Source organism: Natrix helvetica, assembly GCF_964273705.1.
Source record: "Natrix helvetica genome assembly, chromosome: 16".
Lineage (NCBI taxonomy): Eukaryota > Metazoa > Chordata > Lepidosauria > Squamata > Natricidae > Natrix > Natrix helvetica.
In genome coordinates this window covers 2,536,414-2,554,320 of record NC_138563.1, presented here as the reverse complement: position 1 = coordinate 2,554,320, position 17,907 = coordinate 2,536,414, and the positions used below count along the sequence as shown (strand labels likewise).

Sequence of the window (17,907 nt, the reverse complement as noted above, 5' to 3'; positions counted from 1 at the left end):
GACGTCTCATCACCCAACTAGATAACATCATCCGTGCTAGGAAAAGCACTTACCTTTTTCTTTTTCTTTGAAGGCTTTGACGGACGTTAAGGAGAGCCGTCACACGGCCTGAAGTCTTCCCTGATTTATTTCCATGTGCCCACCCCCCCTTCCCAACCTCAGGCAAAGCGATAAAAATGCCAGCCCCGCCCTGCCCTCTTAAAAGGAACTCCATTCCGAAACTCACTCCTTTTTTGGGGGGGGGAGATTCACTCAGCCTCTATGGATGCTGGGACTTTTTAGGGACTTTGTAGTCCCTAAAATTACCCACATCGGACCCCAGAGTTACCTATTAAATGGGTAGCGTCATGCACTTGGAAGCAAAGTGATTTTTTAAAATTATTACTAAAACGGGGTTTCCCTGCTCCCCCCCCCTCCCCATCCAGAACCTCATCTGGCTCAAAATCAGGGAATCCTCCCAGCTGAAGGCGGATGGGACTTGGAGTCCCGCAGCAGCTGTTGAGGGTTTAAAAAAAAGGGCTCGGTTGAGGCCAGCCCTTCCAGCTGTTAGGGCAGCTGCCTTCCAGATGTTGAGGAGGAGTGGTTTGGGGTGGGGGAAAGGCTCCCCTCCTGTTCCCCGGCTTCAGGGGACATCCGGAATTGGCCATCCAGCTGGGAAAAGCAGCCTAGGTGGGCTCAGGAGCCGAGGCACTGAGCTTGTTGATCAGAAAGGTTGGCGGTTCGAATCCCTACTGCAGGTCTCCTGTGTGAGCAGGGGGCTGGACTAGATGACCTCCAAGGTCCCTCCCAACTCTTATTCTACTATTCTTTTTCCCTTCCTTCCTTCTTGGAGGTGTTTTTTTTTAAAGAAGCACTGGGCAGCCCTTTTGTCTGAAATGGCTGAAATGGTTCTTCTGCCTGAAGCAGGGGGGTTGGACTAGATGACCTCCAAGGCCACTCCCAACTGTGTCAAAGCGTCTTCATTCCCCTTTCTCCAAACCCTGCAAAACAGCATCACCTGTTGTTCCGACCACCTGTCGCTTCAGCCCTTCCAGGGGGTAGGGTGGGGCTGGGCGGTGGCGGGAGGTGGGGCCTTCCCCCAGCTGAATGAATGAAGCAGACGCCCCCACCTCTTGGGTGGGGGCGCAGAGAGAGAGAGAGAGAGAGCAAAGCAAGCAAGCAGCCTACGAATCCCGCGATGCTGGCAGAGAGTGCACAGGCGCATTCTTAGCTTTGGGGAGGGGGCGCTCTCTTCCCCCTACAGCCCCACCCACCCACCCCCAGGGAGGGTTGGAAAAGAGGGAGGGGCTGTGATGTCACCCCCCCCAACGCTCCCGGCCCAGCCAATGAGCGCGCTCCCCATCTTCCCCCCACCTCCACCTCCCAAGGCAAAGGGGGGCTTGGCCCAGCCTCGCGCGCTCGCTCGCGCGTGCTAGCCTTTCTGCCAGTCGCTCCCGCGATTGGGGAAAGCCTGCGGGGAGGGGGGCCCGCCGGGCTTGGATGCCCCTGCGCTGGGGCGGGCAGCGCGCTGAGCCGGGGCAGGGGCAAAGGCTGGGCAGAGGAAGAGGAGGAGGAGGAAGAGGAGGAAAGCGAGGATGGAGCCCCCCGCGCCCTTCCTCGACTCGGGAGGGGGCGAGCTGGCCGCGCCCGCCAGCCTGGCCCCTACCCCGGCTCCCTTGGCACCGATGCCAACGGTGCCACCCTCCTGCGGGGGTCCCTTGCGGGCTCCCCCCGTGGTGGCAGCCCTACGCCCGGCTTCTCGCCACGGCAGCCAGCCCAACGTCAGCGGCGAGCCCGCTTGGGCGGCTCCGGGCCACTCGCCCAGCTCCAGCGGCGGTGCCCCGGCGGCGGCGGCGGGCAAGCACCGGCAAGCCAGCCCGTTGGCACACCGGCGCGACAGCAACCCCTTCACCGAGATCGCCATGAGCTCCTGCAAGTACACCGGCGGCGTCATGAAGCCCCTCAGCCGGCTCAGCGCTTCCCGTCGGAACCTGCTAGACGCCACCGGTTCGGTTCCCGGGGCCGAGCCGGGCGAGGCGCCTCCAGCGCTGCACCTCTTGGCGTCCGGGGCTCCCCCGCCGGAGATCGTCATCTCCCGGGAAGACAACCACCACGCCGCCAACACGGGCGGGGGTCCCGGCCACAAGCCCCCCGCCTCCACCTCCTCTACCGGCTCGGCTTCGGCCGCCGCCGCCGCCGGCCCGGCCCCCTCGGCCAAGGCGCCCAAGCGCAAGAACCAGAACATCGGCTACCGGCTCGGCCACCGGCGCGCCCTGTTCGAGAAGCGCAAGCGGCTCAGCGACTACGCGCTGATCTTCGGCATGTTTGGGATTGTGGTCATGGTCATCGAGACGGAGCTCTCCTGGGGGCTGTACTCCAAGGTAGGGGGAGGGGGAGATGTGGGGGAGAGAGGGGGCGGTGGGCCCGCCCAAGAGCGACCCCCGAGCCCGCCACGCTTGGATAAGGGGGCTGGCTGCTTGGGGGACTTGAACCTCGGTGGGTTTGGCCCTCCTCTTCCCCAGATCTCTTTCCAAAGTTGATAGGGGGAATGGGAGGGGGGGTCGCAGACACTTGGTGGGGTTCCCCAAAACTCACCCCGCTTGGATAAGGGGCCTGGCTGCTTGGGGAAGGGACTTGGACCTTGGTGGGTTTGGCCCTTCTCCTCCTCCTCCTCTTCCCCATACCTCTTTCCAAAGTTGAGAGGGGGAAGGGGGGTCACGGAGACTTGGTGGGGTTCCCCAAAACTCACCCCACTTGGATAAGGGGGCTGGCTGCTTGAGGGAGGGGCCTCTAATCTACATCTTCTTCCTTTTAACTTGCTTTTTCTTCTCCTGCCAACTGAGATAAGGGAGAGACTAGTCCCTATGATTTCTGGTCTAGCGTCAACCCTTTAGAGATTCGAAGACAGCTGTGGTCTCGGTGGGTTGGTCTGGATGACCTCTGAGGTTCTAGGAAGACAGAGCGAATTCTTTACAAGGAAGGCAGAAGTTACTCGGGTCACCGAGGAAACTGCCTCTTTCCATTTTTCTTGAGACGGGACGTAACTTTTCAGAATACTATCTGCCTTCAACGAGATGGTAAAAGCCAGATTAATAGAATAACAGAATTGGAAGGGACCTTGGAGGTCTTCTAGTCCAACCCTTCTGCCTAGGCAGGAAACCCTACACCGCTTCTGACAAATGGATACCCAACATCTTCTTAAAAACGTCCAGTGTTGGAGCATTCACAACTTCTGGTGGCAAGTTGTTCCACTGATTAATTGTTCTCACTGTCAGGAAATTTCTCCTTAATTGTAAGATTCTTCTCTCCTTGATTAGTTTCCACCCATTGCTTCTTGTCCTCTGCCCTCAGGTGCTTTGGAGAATAGCTTGACTCCCTCTTCTTTGGGGCAGCCCTTGAGATATTGGAAGACTGTTATCATGTCTCCCCTAGTCCTTCTTTTCATTAAACTAGACATATTCAGTTCCTGCAACTCTTCTTCGTATGTTTTAGCCTCCAGTCCCCTAATCCTCTTGGTTGCTCTTCTCTGCACTCTTTCTAGAGTCTCCACATCTTTTTTAATATATATATATATATATATTGTGGCACATCGTAAGGAATTGGCACTTGAGACATGCCCAGTCTCTGCCCGGATTTCTCAGCTTTTCCTCCAGCCAAATCTCGGCCACCAGTTATGTCTGGGCAGCGCTGATAAATTTCTACTTATTTATTTATCGCATTTCTTGACTGCCCAGCTCTTGAGCGGTTAAAAAAATAATTCATCCGCCTTGGCACGGAAGATGGGGAAGCCGGAGGCTCCCGGCTGCGGGTATCCTCCCATTCCATTCGGTAATGCCATCTCCCCCCCCAATCATGGCTTATTCACCCAGCCGCAGTTCAGCCGAGGGCAGTGCCGCCGGTCTTTGGTTGATCACCGTTAGCCGGTGGCACTAAGGGGTTTTGTATGGATAAGGACGCTCCTTGATAATTTTCCCCCTCTAAAGCAGCTGGAAGGAGGAGAAAATCTTTCTGGGCTTGAGGGCGAATTATTAAATTAATCTCTAGGCAGCCTTTCTGTACCTTGGCAGTTGAAGGCTTCAACTCCCAGAATCCCCCAGCCAGCATGCTTTAAGAGGGGTGGGCTTCAACTCCCAGAATCCCCCAGTTTGCATGATTTAAGAGGGGTGGGCTTCAACTCCCACAATCCCCCAGTTTGCATGATTTAAGAGGGGTGGGCTTCCACTCCCAGAATCTCCCAGTTTGCATGCTTTAAGAGGGGTGGACTTCAACTCCCAGAATCCCCCAGTTTGCATGATTTAAGAGGGGTGGGCTTCCACTCCCAGAATCTCCCAGTTTGCATGCTTTAAGAGGGGAGGGCTTCGACTCCTAGAATCCCCCAGCCAGCCTGCTTTAAGAAGGATGGACTTCAATTCCCAGAATCCCCCAGCCAGCCTGCTTTAAGATGGGTGGGCTTCCACTCCCAGAATCCCCCAGCCAACTTGCTAGCTGGGGAATTCTGGGAGCTGACCTCCACCCGTCTCGAAGTCCCCAATCCCTGTGTTATGATTAGAAACCACACAAAAAAATAAAAATAAAAAGTAAGCACCCAAGCTATTAATAATCTTGAATTATACCCAGCCCCTCCTCTCCATCTCCTTTCCCTACCCTTGCGGTCAACCTCTATTGTGTTAAAAACACACACACACACAAGCACACCAAGTTGGTTTGGCAGGAATCCCCTCGTGTGGGTGGCAGAGATTGGAGTTGTAACAGCTGCGCCCAGGGCGGGCATAGAATTCCCTTCCTGCAGGGCGGGCAGCGATGGCACAGGGCCAGACCGGCTGCAGCCAGTTTTGGCTCGGTGCCTAATTGATCTGGAAAAGTCCCGGCCCGAAGCTGCTTTCTTCCCAAGGCTGCTTTTTAGCAAAATCGATCCCCAAAATTGATGCTAGATTCCCAAATCGGAAGCAAGAGGTTTTGCTTGTTGACATCCCGTCTAGGGATTCTCATGTTGGCTAGGTGGGTTTCGTGCCATCCTGCCTCGAAGGGAACTTAGTCTTTTTTCCCCGGTGCTTTTGAAGCCAAGGGATGAAAGCTCAACCGGCATCCGGTGGAAAAAGGCCCTTTAAACCAGGTTTTCCATCAATTGTGGTTTGTTGGGTCCGCGATGGGCTCTTTCGGGGACTTTGCGCTGAGCCGTTGATCGCGATATGCAAGGCATAGAAGATGGGTTGGCCTCTTGCCAACACAGCCCGTGAAAACGATACCCTGTTCCTTAACCCACCCAACAGCCCGACATTCCAAGCCAAGGTTTTCCATCGATGATGGTTTGTTGAGTTAGCTCTACTTGAGGGGGCTCTTTGAGGGGCGTTGATCGTGATTTGCAAGGCACGGAAGATAGGTTGGCTTCTTGCCAATGCAGCCCATGCAAAAATAAATATAAAAACCCCATTTCTCACCTCAGCCACCACCTACTTTGGGGCTGGACTAAATGACCTCTGAGGTTCCCTATCTCAGAGACACGGGAGATGAGGAGAATCTGGGGAAAACTGACATTTTTGGGTGAATGAGTAGGTCGGAATTCAAAATCATTCCGCCACGCTGCTTTAAGAGGACGCTTTGCTCCCCCAAAATCTGTTCTTCACCCCGCTGGAGCCAAAAAAAAACCTTCCCGACAAATAACGACAGCCCTTGACTTAACAATAGTTCATTTAGTGACGGTTGACAGTTACAATGGGGCTGGAAAAAGAGACTTATGATCCTTCTGGTCATATGATCAAAATTCGGATGCTTGCCAGCGAACTCCTATCGATTCGGCTCTTCGGAAAAGCGGATCGCATGACCCAGGGACGCTACAACTGTCATAACTACGAGTCCGTTGCCAGGCGTCTGAATTTGGATTACGGGAACTGCTTGGAAAGGTTGTTTGCATCTGTGAAAATCGGTCCTTCCTTCAGGGCCTTCCTTAACTTGAAACGGTCGCTCAATGAACTCTTGTTAAGTTGTGGGCGGGTCTACGTTTGTTGGTCACTAAGTAAATCAAGGACAGAGAAAGCATTAGATTGGGATCAGAAATGTAAAAAAAAAAAAAACCTGGGGATATATACTTCATAAAAATGGATTTTGTCTGCACCAGATGCTAAAATTAGAAAGATTTATATCTTATATTTCCGGAAAAATAGGAACTACCGCTCCGGAGGGATATTTTTTTCTTCTTTCTTTTTCCGCCACAGAGAAATCAATGGTCAGTGTGGAGAGAAAAAATTACCTCAGACTTATTCTTCGAAATCCTAGGGGAAAAAATCTTGATTTGGATTCAAAATCTCTTTTATTTTTAAAATTATTTTGTTCCGCTAAAAGTTAACGGCTCCCATTGCTTTGAGTTGCCGTTTTCTGGAAGCTTCCGTGGCTGTAGTTCCAGCGGAAAAAATAACACACCGGGTCCTCAACTTACGACCGCAATTCAGCCCCGCATTTCCGTTGCTGAGCGAGACAGTTGCTGAGTCCCTTTTTGGGAGAGGGGGCGGTTTAGAAATCCAAGAAATGAATGAATAAATGAGTGAGCGTTTGCCCCGTTTGATTCGCTGTTAAGCGAATCGAAAATCCAGGCACTTGCCAACTGATTCGTATTTACGACGGGGGTCCCGCCATCCCCTTTTGCGACCTTCCCTCAAGCACAGCGAACGGGGAAAGGCGGATTCGTTTCACCGCCGTGTTGCTTAACTTAACAACCGATTCACTTAACAACTTCAGAAAGGTCGCAAAACGGAGGACAACTCCCTGAACAAATGTCTTACTTAGCAACGATCACGGTCGTACGCCTGTATCGGAGACATGGAAGCAGGTTGAGTATTCCGGATTTTGTTCTATATAGTGCCTAATTGTGGTCGTAAGTCCAGGACGGCATCAAATCGGAGACACGAAGCAGGTTGGGATTTTATTCTAGCAAATTTTGGACTCCGTTTTTAGTTGTAAGTTGAGGACCATTTGCATTATTTGAGCAAGTTGGGCGGCTGGATGAAACCGCCGGGAGGCAATTCATCCCAATCTTATTTTTGAGGGAATGAAGAAAATACGTGCAATTTTATTTTGTGCCCGCTCGGTACGCGGAACTGTACGGTTCACAACTTAATTTATTTTATTTCTTTTCTCCGCAGGGCTCCATGTTCTCCCTGGCCTTGAAATGCCTCATTAGCCTTTCTACCGCCATTTTACTGGGACTTATCATTGCTTATCACACGCGAGAAGTCCAGGTACTTCAAAAAAGAGATCCCACCTCAATTTTGATATTATATGAAGGAGTTGACATTTTTTAAAAAGTTCTTTTTAAGGTTCCGGGCGGGCTGGTTGAAGTCCCTTTTTGTTTTTTTTAAATTTGAGATGGTACGGAGGTTCCTCTTAACTTGGGAGAGATTTATTTTTTTTAAAGCGTTATATACCTCTTGGGGTCCCTAAGGGGTCATCGAGACGGAGCTCGGGTGGAGGGATTGGCCATGACCTTATACTGAGTTATGAACTTAGTAATATTTAATTAAATATTATTATTATTATTTATACTTTATTCATTAAACATGAAACTCAAGTCAACTGAACATTCAAAAATGCATCACAAATACCAGTGACTGGGGCTAATGGTTGATACGGTTTTCTGCCAGCGTCCTAAGGATCAACCAAATATCTTCTTCAAATGTATGATATTCCTAGTAACGCAATTTTTTTGCAGTTCCACTGGTGTTTTTGCAGGAAGCTGCAATTTATTGGTGTGTTTTGCAAAATTATTGGACATGATACCAAGTGCCCCGATGTGTATCATTGTTATTATTAATAATATCATTATTATTATTATTTTGGCAAAGCAATGCTTTCTGATCCAGCTTTCGCTGCGTTTCGACAGTATATGAATCAGCAGACACCCTGAGATATTAAAAATAAAGAGAATTATCCAGCTGGAGGGAGGGAGGGAGGGATAGGCAGTCAGGCAGATGTTGATCAATATAGATAATATGTTTAGAGCAGTGTGTTCTTCAACCTGACAGCTGTCAGATGTGTAGATTTTGACCGGCAGAATTCCCCAGGCGGCCTTGGTCATAAGATGAGCACTAAGTATAGAACAGTGTCTCCCCTGACGGCTGGGGCATTCTGGGAGCTGCTCCACGCATCTAGAAGCTGTCAAGATTTAGAGAGATATTAGAGAGAGAGAGATGGATGGATGGATGGATGGATACAGAGAGCTGATAGATAAGGGCTTGCTAGAGAGAGGGAGTTGATGGATGGGTAAATAGATGTTTGGATAGATAGGGAGACAGGCAGACACAGGGGAGGGAGGGGAGGGATGGAAGGAGAGAAGAAAAGAAAAGGAAGAGGGAAGGCAGGAAGGAAGGGAATAGCTCAATAAGCTAGGGAAGGGAAGAAGGGAAGGAAGGAAATAATTAGATAAACAGACGGGAGGGAGGAAAGGAAATAGATAGCTGGATGGAAAGGAAAGGGGGATAAAAACCTTCCTTCTTCCCACCCTCCCTCTCTCATTATTTAGCCTTTCCTTCCATTTCCTCTTCCTCCTTTCCTTCTTCTCCTTCTCCTTTCCTTCCATTTCCTTTCCTCCTTTCCTTTCCTCCCATTTCCTCTTCCTTCCTTCCTTTCCTTCTTATCCTTCTCCTTCTCTTCCCTTCCGTTTTCTCTTCCTCCTTTCCTTCTTTTTCTTCTCCTTTCCCTTTCCTTTCCTTCAACTTTCCCCTTCCTTTCCTCCCTCCCTCTCTCCGTTTCCCTTTCCTCTCCCTCCCTCTTCTTCTTTTCCCTTCCTTTCTTTTCCTTTCCTCCCTCCCTCCCTCTCTCTGACTTTGTCCTATCACCAGGCCCCTCCATGTGATTCCAAGGAGGGGAGGATTTCTCAACCGGGATGACCTCCCCCTCCCTCCCCAAAGCCACCAGCAATCCTCCGCTGTGGCTCTCCGTGGTTACAGAAGCCTCCGTGCGGAGTGGGACTTTCCTTCTCGGGCCTCGGAAGCCAATCCTGGTTTAATTCAAGGTTCTCCCTCCTGAAATAGAAGGGAGGGGATTCTGCCAGCAGCTCTCAAGACCTTGTTTACTTATTATTTATGTATTTATTTATTTGTTTGTTTGTGTGTGTGTGTGTGTTTATGTATTTGTTTATGTATGTATGTATTTCCCTCCCCTTCTCCCTCCCTCCCTTTCTCTCTTCCTTCTTTCCTTCCCTATCTCCTTCAATTCCTCCTTCCCTTGTTTCCTTCCTTCCTTCATTTCCTCCTCTTTTTGTTCCCTCCCCCTTCCTTATTTCCTTCTTCCCTCCTTTCCTCCCTCCCTACTTCCCCTTCCTTATTCCCTTCCCCCTCATTTCCTTGTCTTTCCATTTTTCTTCTTTCTTCCTCCTTCCTTCCCTCCCTCCATGTTCCCCTTCCTTTTTCCCTTCCTTCTCGTTTCTTTCTCTTTCTATTTTTTCTTCTTCCTCCCTTCCTCCCCTCCCTCCCTCCCTTCTTTCTTTCCTTCCCTTCCTCCCTTCCTACTTCTCCTTACTTATTACCTTCCTTTTTCACTTCCTTCATTTACTTCTCTTTCAATTTCCTCCTTCCTTCCTTCCCTCCCCTTCCTTATTCCCTTCCTTCTCATTCCCTCCCTCCCTTTCTTCCTTCCTTCCCTCCCTCCCTACTTCCTTATTTGCTCCCTTCTCTTTCTGTATATTCTCCTTCCTTCCTTCCTTCCTCCCTCCCTCCCGCCCTGTTGATATCAGCAAACTCCAATCCGTGGCATTGGACTTAAGGCTGCCCGGGCAATTACGGTGGTACCACTTATATTGGGAGGGGTCTGCTTCTTCGTGGGAGGGGGGCAGCCCCCCACTTGTCCTCCCTGCTTGTGGCCGCAGAGAGACGGTTGCAGCTCACTTGAAAGGCTGCCCAAAAAGGAGAGGTTTGTCTGGGTTTAAGACTTCATCTTCGCACTGTTGCCCTGTTGAACTTCTGGCTGACATCTGGGGAAGCGACCCAGACAAGCCAGCCAGATGTTGCAGGAATTTGAGGCAGATTTGGGGTGGAAGACAGCCAGGCCAAGCTCTGCAATACATTCGATTTGCACCAGAAAGAAAGGGAAAAAACAGTTTTGTGTGTAAAGATACGCACACCCCAAAAGTGTGGGGAAACGATGATGAAAACCACAGGGATGGAAAAGTAGCTTCCTTCCCTCCTTCTCTGAAAATGTCCAGAGCCAGGAATCTTTCCGAAATCTTGCGACATCTGGTTTCGTCCCGGCCAGATGTTTCTTTCCTTGAAACGGGAAACAAAGCCACAACTGGAAGTCCTAGTTAAGTCTCTTTAGCCCAGAAGGGAAACATCTGGCTCATCTTGGAGTTCCCAGCCTTGCATGTTGAGTGGAGAAAGTTGATAAACAGAGTTGAAAAGCAACTTTTAAGAGGAAAATGCGGCTGGACCAGTTAATTTTCCACAGAAAAAATCTGGGTCCCCCCCCCCTTCTTTTGTTATTGACTCATTTAGAGAGAGGGGGGGGGATACGGTTATTTTAGATCCTATTCTCCAAAATCTTTCCTTCCTTCCCTCCCTCCCTACTTCCCCTTCCTTATTCCCTTCATTTACTTCTCTTTCAATTTTCTCCTTCCTTCCTCCCTCTTTCCTTCCTTCCCTCCCTCCCTCCTTCCCCTTCCTTATTCCCTCTTTCATTTCCTATTTCAAAGAGGATCCTATTCTCCAAAATCTTTCCTTCCTTCCCTCCCTCCCTACTTCCCCTTCCTTATTCCCTTCATTTACTTCTCTTTCAATTTTCTCCTTCCTCCCTCCCTCTTTCCTTCCTTCCCTCCCTCCCTCCTTCCCCTTCCTTATTCCCTCTTTCATTTCCTATTTCAAAGAGGATCCTATTCTCCAAAATCTTTCCTTCCTTCCCTCCCTCCCTACTTCCCCTTCCTTATTCCCTTCCTTCATTTACTTCTCTTTCAATTTTCTCCTTCCTCCCTCCCTCTTTCCTTCCTTCCCTCCCTCCCTCCCTCCTTCCCTTTCCTTATTCCCTCTTTCATTTCCTATTTCAAAGAGGATCCTATTCTCCAAAATCATCCTACATGTTCAGACCCTTAAAATATATATATATCACTTCCTTACGTGCCAGCAAAAAACAAAAATAACAACAACAACCCAGGCCAATCAATATGCCAGTAATTGCCAATTCTAAGCCAAGAACAGTCTGTTTCCTGCTCTTGTTTTTCTGGCCAGCCAGAAATCTTTATAGCTCTTCTCCGTTTGAACTCGAAAAGAAAAGGACACCAAGGAGTGATCATCGATTTCCCCCCGGCTATTGATGGGGTGGAAAGAAAGTTTGAAAGGGAGCCAAAGGGGAAAGGAAGGTGCCAAAAGGGGGCGTTGAAGGGCTTATACGGGTAGTCCTCGACTTACGACTGATGTACCTGTTGCTAAGCAAGATATTTCCTAAGGGAATTTTGCCCCGTTGAGTGACCTTTCTGGCCACCGTTGTTAAGGGAGTTGTTAAATTAGTAACGTGGTTGTTAAGTGAACCGGGCTTCCCTCAATGACTCACCTTGCCCGAAAGTCACGCCACCGTCATAAATACGAATCCATCGCCCGAATTTCGATCACATGGCAACGGGGACGTTGTTAAAGTGTGGAAAAAGACCCATCCCACCGCCGTGACTCCCGAACGTCCCCTACCTTGAGGCCTTGCCCGGGGATAATCGGCAGGCGTTTCTTAAGGACTAGAAACCCGGCCTCCGAATCCGCTGTGTTTGTTTTGTCTTTCCCCTCGCTTAGCTCTTCGTGATCGACAACGGGGCCGACGACTGGCGGATCGCCATGACGTACGAACGCATCCTCTACATCACTTTGGAAATGGTGGTTTGCGCCGTACACCCCATCCCGGGGGAGTACAAGTTCTTTTGGACCGCCCGGCTGGCTTTCTCGTACACGCCTTCCCGCGCGGAGGCCGACGTGGACATTATCCTCTCCATCCCCATGTTCCTCCGCCTCTATCTCATCGCCCGGGTCATGCTCCTTCACAGCAAGCTCTTCACCGACGCCTCGTCACGCAGCATCGGGGCGCTCAACAAAATCAACTTCAACACTCGTTTCGTCATGAAAACTCTGATGACTATTTGCCCCGGAACGGTGCTTCTAGTCTTCAGCATCTCCCTCTGGATTATCGCCGCCTGGACCGTACGGGTTTGCGAGAGGTGAGTTTGCACGCGGGAGGGGAGGGGGGTAGTGTTGGCGGACAGTTGGGCTTGCTCCACAGCCGCGGAGTTCGCTTAAAGACCAGATTCGGACAGCGAGGAGGTTGGGAAGGAGTCTGGGGAGGGCTCTATGTTGGAGGCAGAGAGGGGGCCGAGGCCGTCTGACAGTTATCAACTGCCTTCAGAGTCAGACATCAGTGAGGCAGAAGAACAGCTGGAGCCTGTTCCCAGTGTGCGCATGCGCAGAGCTGCCAGACGACGGGAAGAGCTAAAGAACAGGCGTCGACGGGAGTAAGGTCGCAGGTGGACAATGAATAGGGAATAAAAGAGGAGCAACAGGGGAGTGGAGTTTGCAGGAGACCATTCGTTCGCTTAATTGGTTCATGACTCTCCGAGGCTCCTGGCCAGAAGAAGAAAAGAAATTGTGTTGCGGGTTGAATGTGAAGACACACACAGACACACACGGGTCTCTCCCTTCCCGCTGGGCTGGTTTTATCCGGGGACATTCAAGCTGGTGTGCCGAAAAAGAAGCCTACGTGATGCTTCCACACACACACAAACACACATACACACATCGCCAGTTCTTTTCACAGCGTTCTTTTTGTGAAGACGTGCGAGTGACAGAGCCGGGAGGTGACAGCCACGTGGGGTGTAGGCGGGACTCCCTAACAACCAGGGAACAGGCACAACCACCTGAAATTAGCCAAGTCAAGGAAAGTTTGTGTGTGTCGGGAACACAACGGCTTCCTGCAAAGCTTCCTTTTTCTCTGCAAACCTTCCCTGCCTGGTTTATTTTGTGTGTGTGTGCGTGCGCGCGCACACATCGCAGCATTGCTCGTGGGTGTGAATAGATGGAGAAAGCCGTGTGGGGGGAGGGAGGGATATGCGCAGATCGAGCACCTGGTTGCTTTCACAACACATTTTAAAAACTCCTTTCTGGGATTCTCGTAAGCGTGAAAATGGTTTGGGACTTTGGGCTCTCCCGAAAGGAAGGAAAAATAATGAAAAAGAGAGAGATTTTTTGAAAAAATGTTCTTGTCTAGTTTGGTTTTGCTTCTGTTTTATTTTTATTTTCTGGCTAGCTGGGGGGGGGGGGTTCTGGTAATTGGAATTTATCCATCTTTAAACAGGCTGGCTGGGGGATTCTGGGAGTAAAAATCCACCCCTCTTAAAGCATTTGGCTGGGAGATTCTGGGAGTCAAAATCCACCCCTCTTAAAGCATTTGGCTGGGGGATTCTGGGAGTAAAAATCCACCCCTCTTAAAGCATTTGGCTGGGAGATTCTGGGAGTCAAAATCCACCCCTCTTAAAGCATTTGGCTGGGGGATTCTGGGAGTAAAAATCCACCCCTTTTAAAGCATAATGGCTGGGGGATTCCGGGAGTCAAAATCCACCCCTCTTAAAGCATTTGGCTGGGGGATTCCGGGAGTTGAAGCCCACCCCTTTAAAGTAAGCTGGCTGGGGGATTCTGGGAGTTAAAATCCACCCCTCTGAAAGCCCACGTTCCTTGTTAACACCTCATGATTGAGTAAAACCTTGCTGTCTGAGGCATTCTGATTTTAAGTCCTCTTGGCTCATATCGGTTGGGCTGCAGAAGCCAAGATCTAATCTTGCCTCTGAAAAGAAATAAATGGTAGATCTGTGCAATGCATAATGAAGCTGTTTTTCAGGACTCTGCACAGAATCCCAACCGAAATCTAACCTTTCCTCTTGGCTGAAGGGAGAAAGAGAAGGATCAATAGTCATTAACCAGGCTTACAAAGCCAGTAACGGGGAGAAAACTGAGCGTATTAAATTTCCCAGATAAAGGAGATTATTTTCATTTCAAGGCCTTTGGTATTATACTCGGAAGTGTAAAAAAACAAGGCAGTGGGGAACCTGGCCGTTCTTGGGCAGTTATTGTGACATTGAGGGATAGTACCCTGGGTAGTCTAAATGAGCAAACGTCCTTGGGATTTTTCACTCGGTGTTCAGCGGAAGGCCAGAGCTTTTATTCCTCAACCTCTGCAATTTGAAGAGTGGTGGACTTCAACTCCCAGAATTCCCCTAGCCAGCACGCTTTAGGACGGGCGGACTTCGACTCCCAGAGTTCCACAGGTTGGGGAATGTTGGAGAATTCTGGGACTTGAAGTCCATGAAGAAGTATGCAAGACTTCGAGTCCCAGAATTCCCCAATATGCTTTGAGATGTATGGCGTTCCAACTCCCAGACTCCCCCAGCTGCTTTAAGAGGGGTGGACTTCCACTCCCAGAATCCCCCAGCCAGCATGCTTTAAGATGCATGGACTTCAGCTCCCAGAATTCTCCAGCCAGTATACTTTAAGATGGGTGGACTTCAACTCCCAGAATTCCCCAGCCAGCATGTTTTAGGATGGGCGGACTTTGATTCCCAGAATTCCCCAGCCAGCATGTTTTAAGATGCATGGACTTCAGCTCCCAGAATTCCCCAGCCAGCCTGCTTTATGATGCATGGACTTCAACTCCCAGAATTCCCCAGCCAGCATGCTTTAGGACGGGCGGACTTCGATTCCCAGAATTCCCCAGCCAGCATGTTTTAAGATGCATGGACTTCAGCTCCCAGAATTCCCCAGCCAGCCTGCTTTATGATGCATGGACTTCAACTCCCAGAATTCCCCAGCCAGCATGTTTTAGGACGGGCGGACTTCGATTCCCAGAATTCCCCAGCCAGCATGTTTTAAGATGCATGGACTTCAGCTCCCAGATTTCCCCAGCCAGCATGTTTTAAGATGCATGGACTTCAACTCCCAGAATTCCCCAGCCAACATGCTTTAAGATGGGTGGACTTCAACTCCCAGAATTCCCCAGCCAGCATGCTTTAGGACGGGCGGACTTCGATTCCCAGAATTCCCCAGCCAGCATGTTTTAAGATGCATGGAGTTCAGATCTCAGAATTCCCCAGCCAGCCTGCTTTATGATGCATGGACTTCAGCTCCCAGAATTCCCCAGCCAGCATGTTTTAAGATGCATGGACTTCAACTCCCAGAATTCCCCAGCCAGCATGTTTTAAGACGCATGGACTTCAACTCCCAGAATTCCCCAGCCAACATGCTTTAAGATAGATAGACTTCAACTCCCAGAATCCCCCAGCCAGCCTGCTTTAAGAGGGGTGGGCTTCGACTCCCAGAATCCCCCAACTGGAATAACTAGCTGGGGAATTCTGGGAGTTGAAGTCCACCGTCTTCCAGAGCTTTGAGAAATGCTGTTCGAGAGACATTCCCTCTGGATCCAAACCCCACGGAAAGTGTCTTGGTGTCTCCTGACGGTGGCTGTGTCATTTCACCCCCAGCAACCTACATTTCTTTGGCAGGTATCACGACCAACAGGATGTGACCAGCAACTTCCTTGGCGCCATGTGGCTGATTTCCATCACCTTCCTCTCCATCGGTTATGGCGACATGGTCCCACATACCTACTGCGGGAAAGGTGTCTGCCTCCTCACAGGGATCATGGTAAGTCGTGCAAAATCTGCTTTTTTAAAAAAAAGAAACACGCATGTTTGAGGGCACACGGGGAGCAGGAATTCCTATTTTGTATTCAATTTCTTTTGACCATCCCAACTTTGAGGGACGGCGCAAAGCGATTGCGCCACGCATCGTGGAGAAATGCACACGCATACGACCATCATTGAGACCAACATTTCTGTGTTTTCTAAGTGAATTTTGCTCCGTTTTACAACGGAATCACTGCAGTTGTTCAACTTGTAAGACAGTTGTTAAGGAAATGTGGCTTTCCCATTGACTTGTCTCATCAGAAGGTCGCAAAAGGGGGAAATCACATCACACACACACACACACACACACACACACACACACACGACGCTGCAGCCGTCATAGATACGAGCCAGTGTCAGGAACCCGTCGTCGTCTCTCGTCCTATCATTTGGTGCAATGGATTTTATTTTGGGGAGGGGGGAATCATGAGGACTAGAAACACTGATTTTTAGCCAAAAGGTGGAATAGCAGCTCTTTGCAAACAGGAGGAACTATTCTGAACTCCAGTAAGGCCTTTATAGATTAAACACATTGGGTCAGTAGCCATTAATGTGTTCTGTTAATGGCTGTTTACTCATCATGTCAATGGCTATGGAGTCATCATGTCAACATCAATGACTGTTGACACGCATCCATGGTCATTGACTCACATCAATAGCTATTGACCCATCATGTCAACTTCAATGACTATTGAAACATATCAATGGCCATTGGCAGACGCCAGTAGGCTATTGACTCATCATGTCAACATCAATGACTATTGAAACATATCAATGGCCATTGACTCACGCCAGTAGGCTGTTGACCCATCATGTGAACGTCAATGACTATTGAAACATATCAATGGCCATTGGCTCACGCCAGTAGGCTGTTGACCCATCATGTCAACGTCAATGACTATTGAAACATATCAATGGCCATTGGCTCACGCCAATAGGCTATTGACCCATCATGTCAACATCAATGACTATTGAAACATATCAATGGCCATTGACTCACGCCAGTAGGCTGTTGACCTATCATGTGAACGTCAATGACTATTGAAACATATCAATGGCCATTGGCTCACGCCAGTAGGCTGTTGACCCATCATGTCAACGTCAATGACTATTGAAACATATCAATGGCCATTGGCTCACGCCAATAGGCTATTGACCCATCATGTCAACGTCAATGACTATTGAAACATATCAATGGCCATTGACTCACGTCAATAGGCTATTGACCCATCATGTCAATGTCAATGAGTATTAACTCATCATATCAGTGACCATTGATATGTCCTGTCAATAGCTATTGATCCTTCATATCAATGTGTGTATGGCCATTGATTCATTATGTCAATGGTTATTGACTCCTATCAATATCAATGGCCATTGACTCCTCATGTCAATGTCAATGACTATTAACTCATCCTATCAATGGCCACTGGTGTGTCCTGTCAACGGTCATTGACCCATCGTATCAATTGGTGTTGAACATTTTTAAAAAACCATCCCTCCCTCTCTTATTTTTTATCCTGCTCCCAACTATCTCTGCTCTGTCTCCTGTTTTTTAACTAACAATGCCAGCTAGATAATTGCATTTAATACCAGCTCACCTTAGCCTCCGGTTGCTAAGGAGATAACGAAGGTCAAAAGCCTGTTTTTTGAAAGGGGAGGGGGGGAGAATCAGACCTTCAAACGAGAGGAGGTGGGGGGTGAAATGCACATTAAATTGCCTGGCAGAGCCATGCTGGCAGGAGCTCTCGAGTTCGCCACTTCATCCTACCAACTGCAGCTCCTTTGGCCTTGCAGAAGTCCAGCATGCTTAGCCTCAAAGAAAAACAAAAACAACCGCAAGAGCAAGAGAGCTTGGCTTCGGGGCACTCCCCGGGGAATATTTGCAAGGAGAAAAAAAAGCCTTCCTAGGCAGGATGGGACCCCTGGAAAGGGAGCTCAGACTGGGGGAGGGGGGAGATCGGGGGGGGGGTCTGTTTCTTGCACCTTTAATTTATTTGGAGTGGTTTTGTAAAGAGAGGCAGGGAGAATATGATAGACAAACAGATGATAGGTAGGTACTGTAGGCGGATGGAAGATAGATGATAGATAGATGATAGATAGATAGATGATAGATAGATAGATAGATGATAGATAGATAGATGATAGATAGATAGATGATGATAGATAGATAGATAGATGATGATAGATAGATAGATGATAGATAGATGATAGATGATAGATAGATAGATAGATGATAG

At 49.3% G+C, this 17,907-nt stretch overlaps 1 protein-coding gene across 2 annotated transcripts in view; it reads left to right on the top strand.

Annotated features, from left to right (window-relative positions):
• The first annotated feature begins 1,790 nt into the window (after positions 1-1,790).
• The window catches only part of KCNN3 (potassium calcium-activated channel subfamily N member 3), a 34,359-nt gene continuing 18,242 nt past the window's right edge, over positions 1,791-17,907 (top strand). For both annotated transcript variants that reach the window (XR_014176603.1, XM_081968398.1), the window contains exons 1-4: positions 1,791-2,360; positions 7,116-7,211; positions 11,739-12,157; positions 15,485-15,626. Coding sequence is in view for 1 of the 2 variants with exons in the window: in XM_081968398.1 (XP_081824524.1) it covers positions 1,902-2,360; positions 7,116-7,211; positions 11,739-12,157; positions 15,485-15,626 (1,116 nt within the window). In the remaining variant the exon portion in view is untranslated. The remainder of the gene's footprint in view (positions 2,361-7,115; positions 7,212-11,738; positions 12,158-15,484; positions 15,627-17,907) is intronic.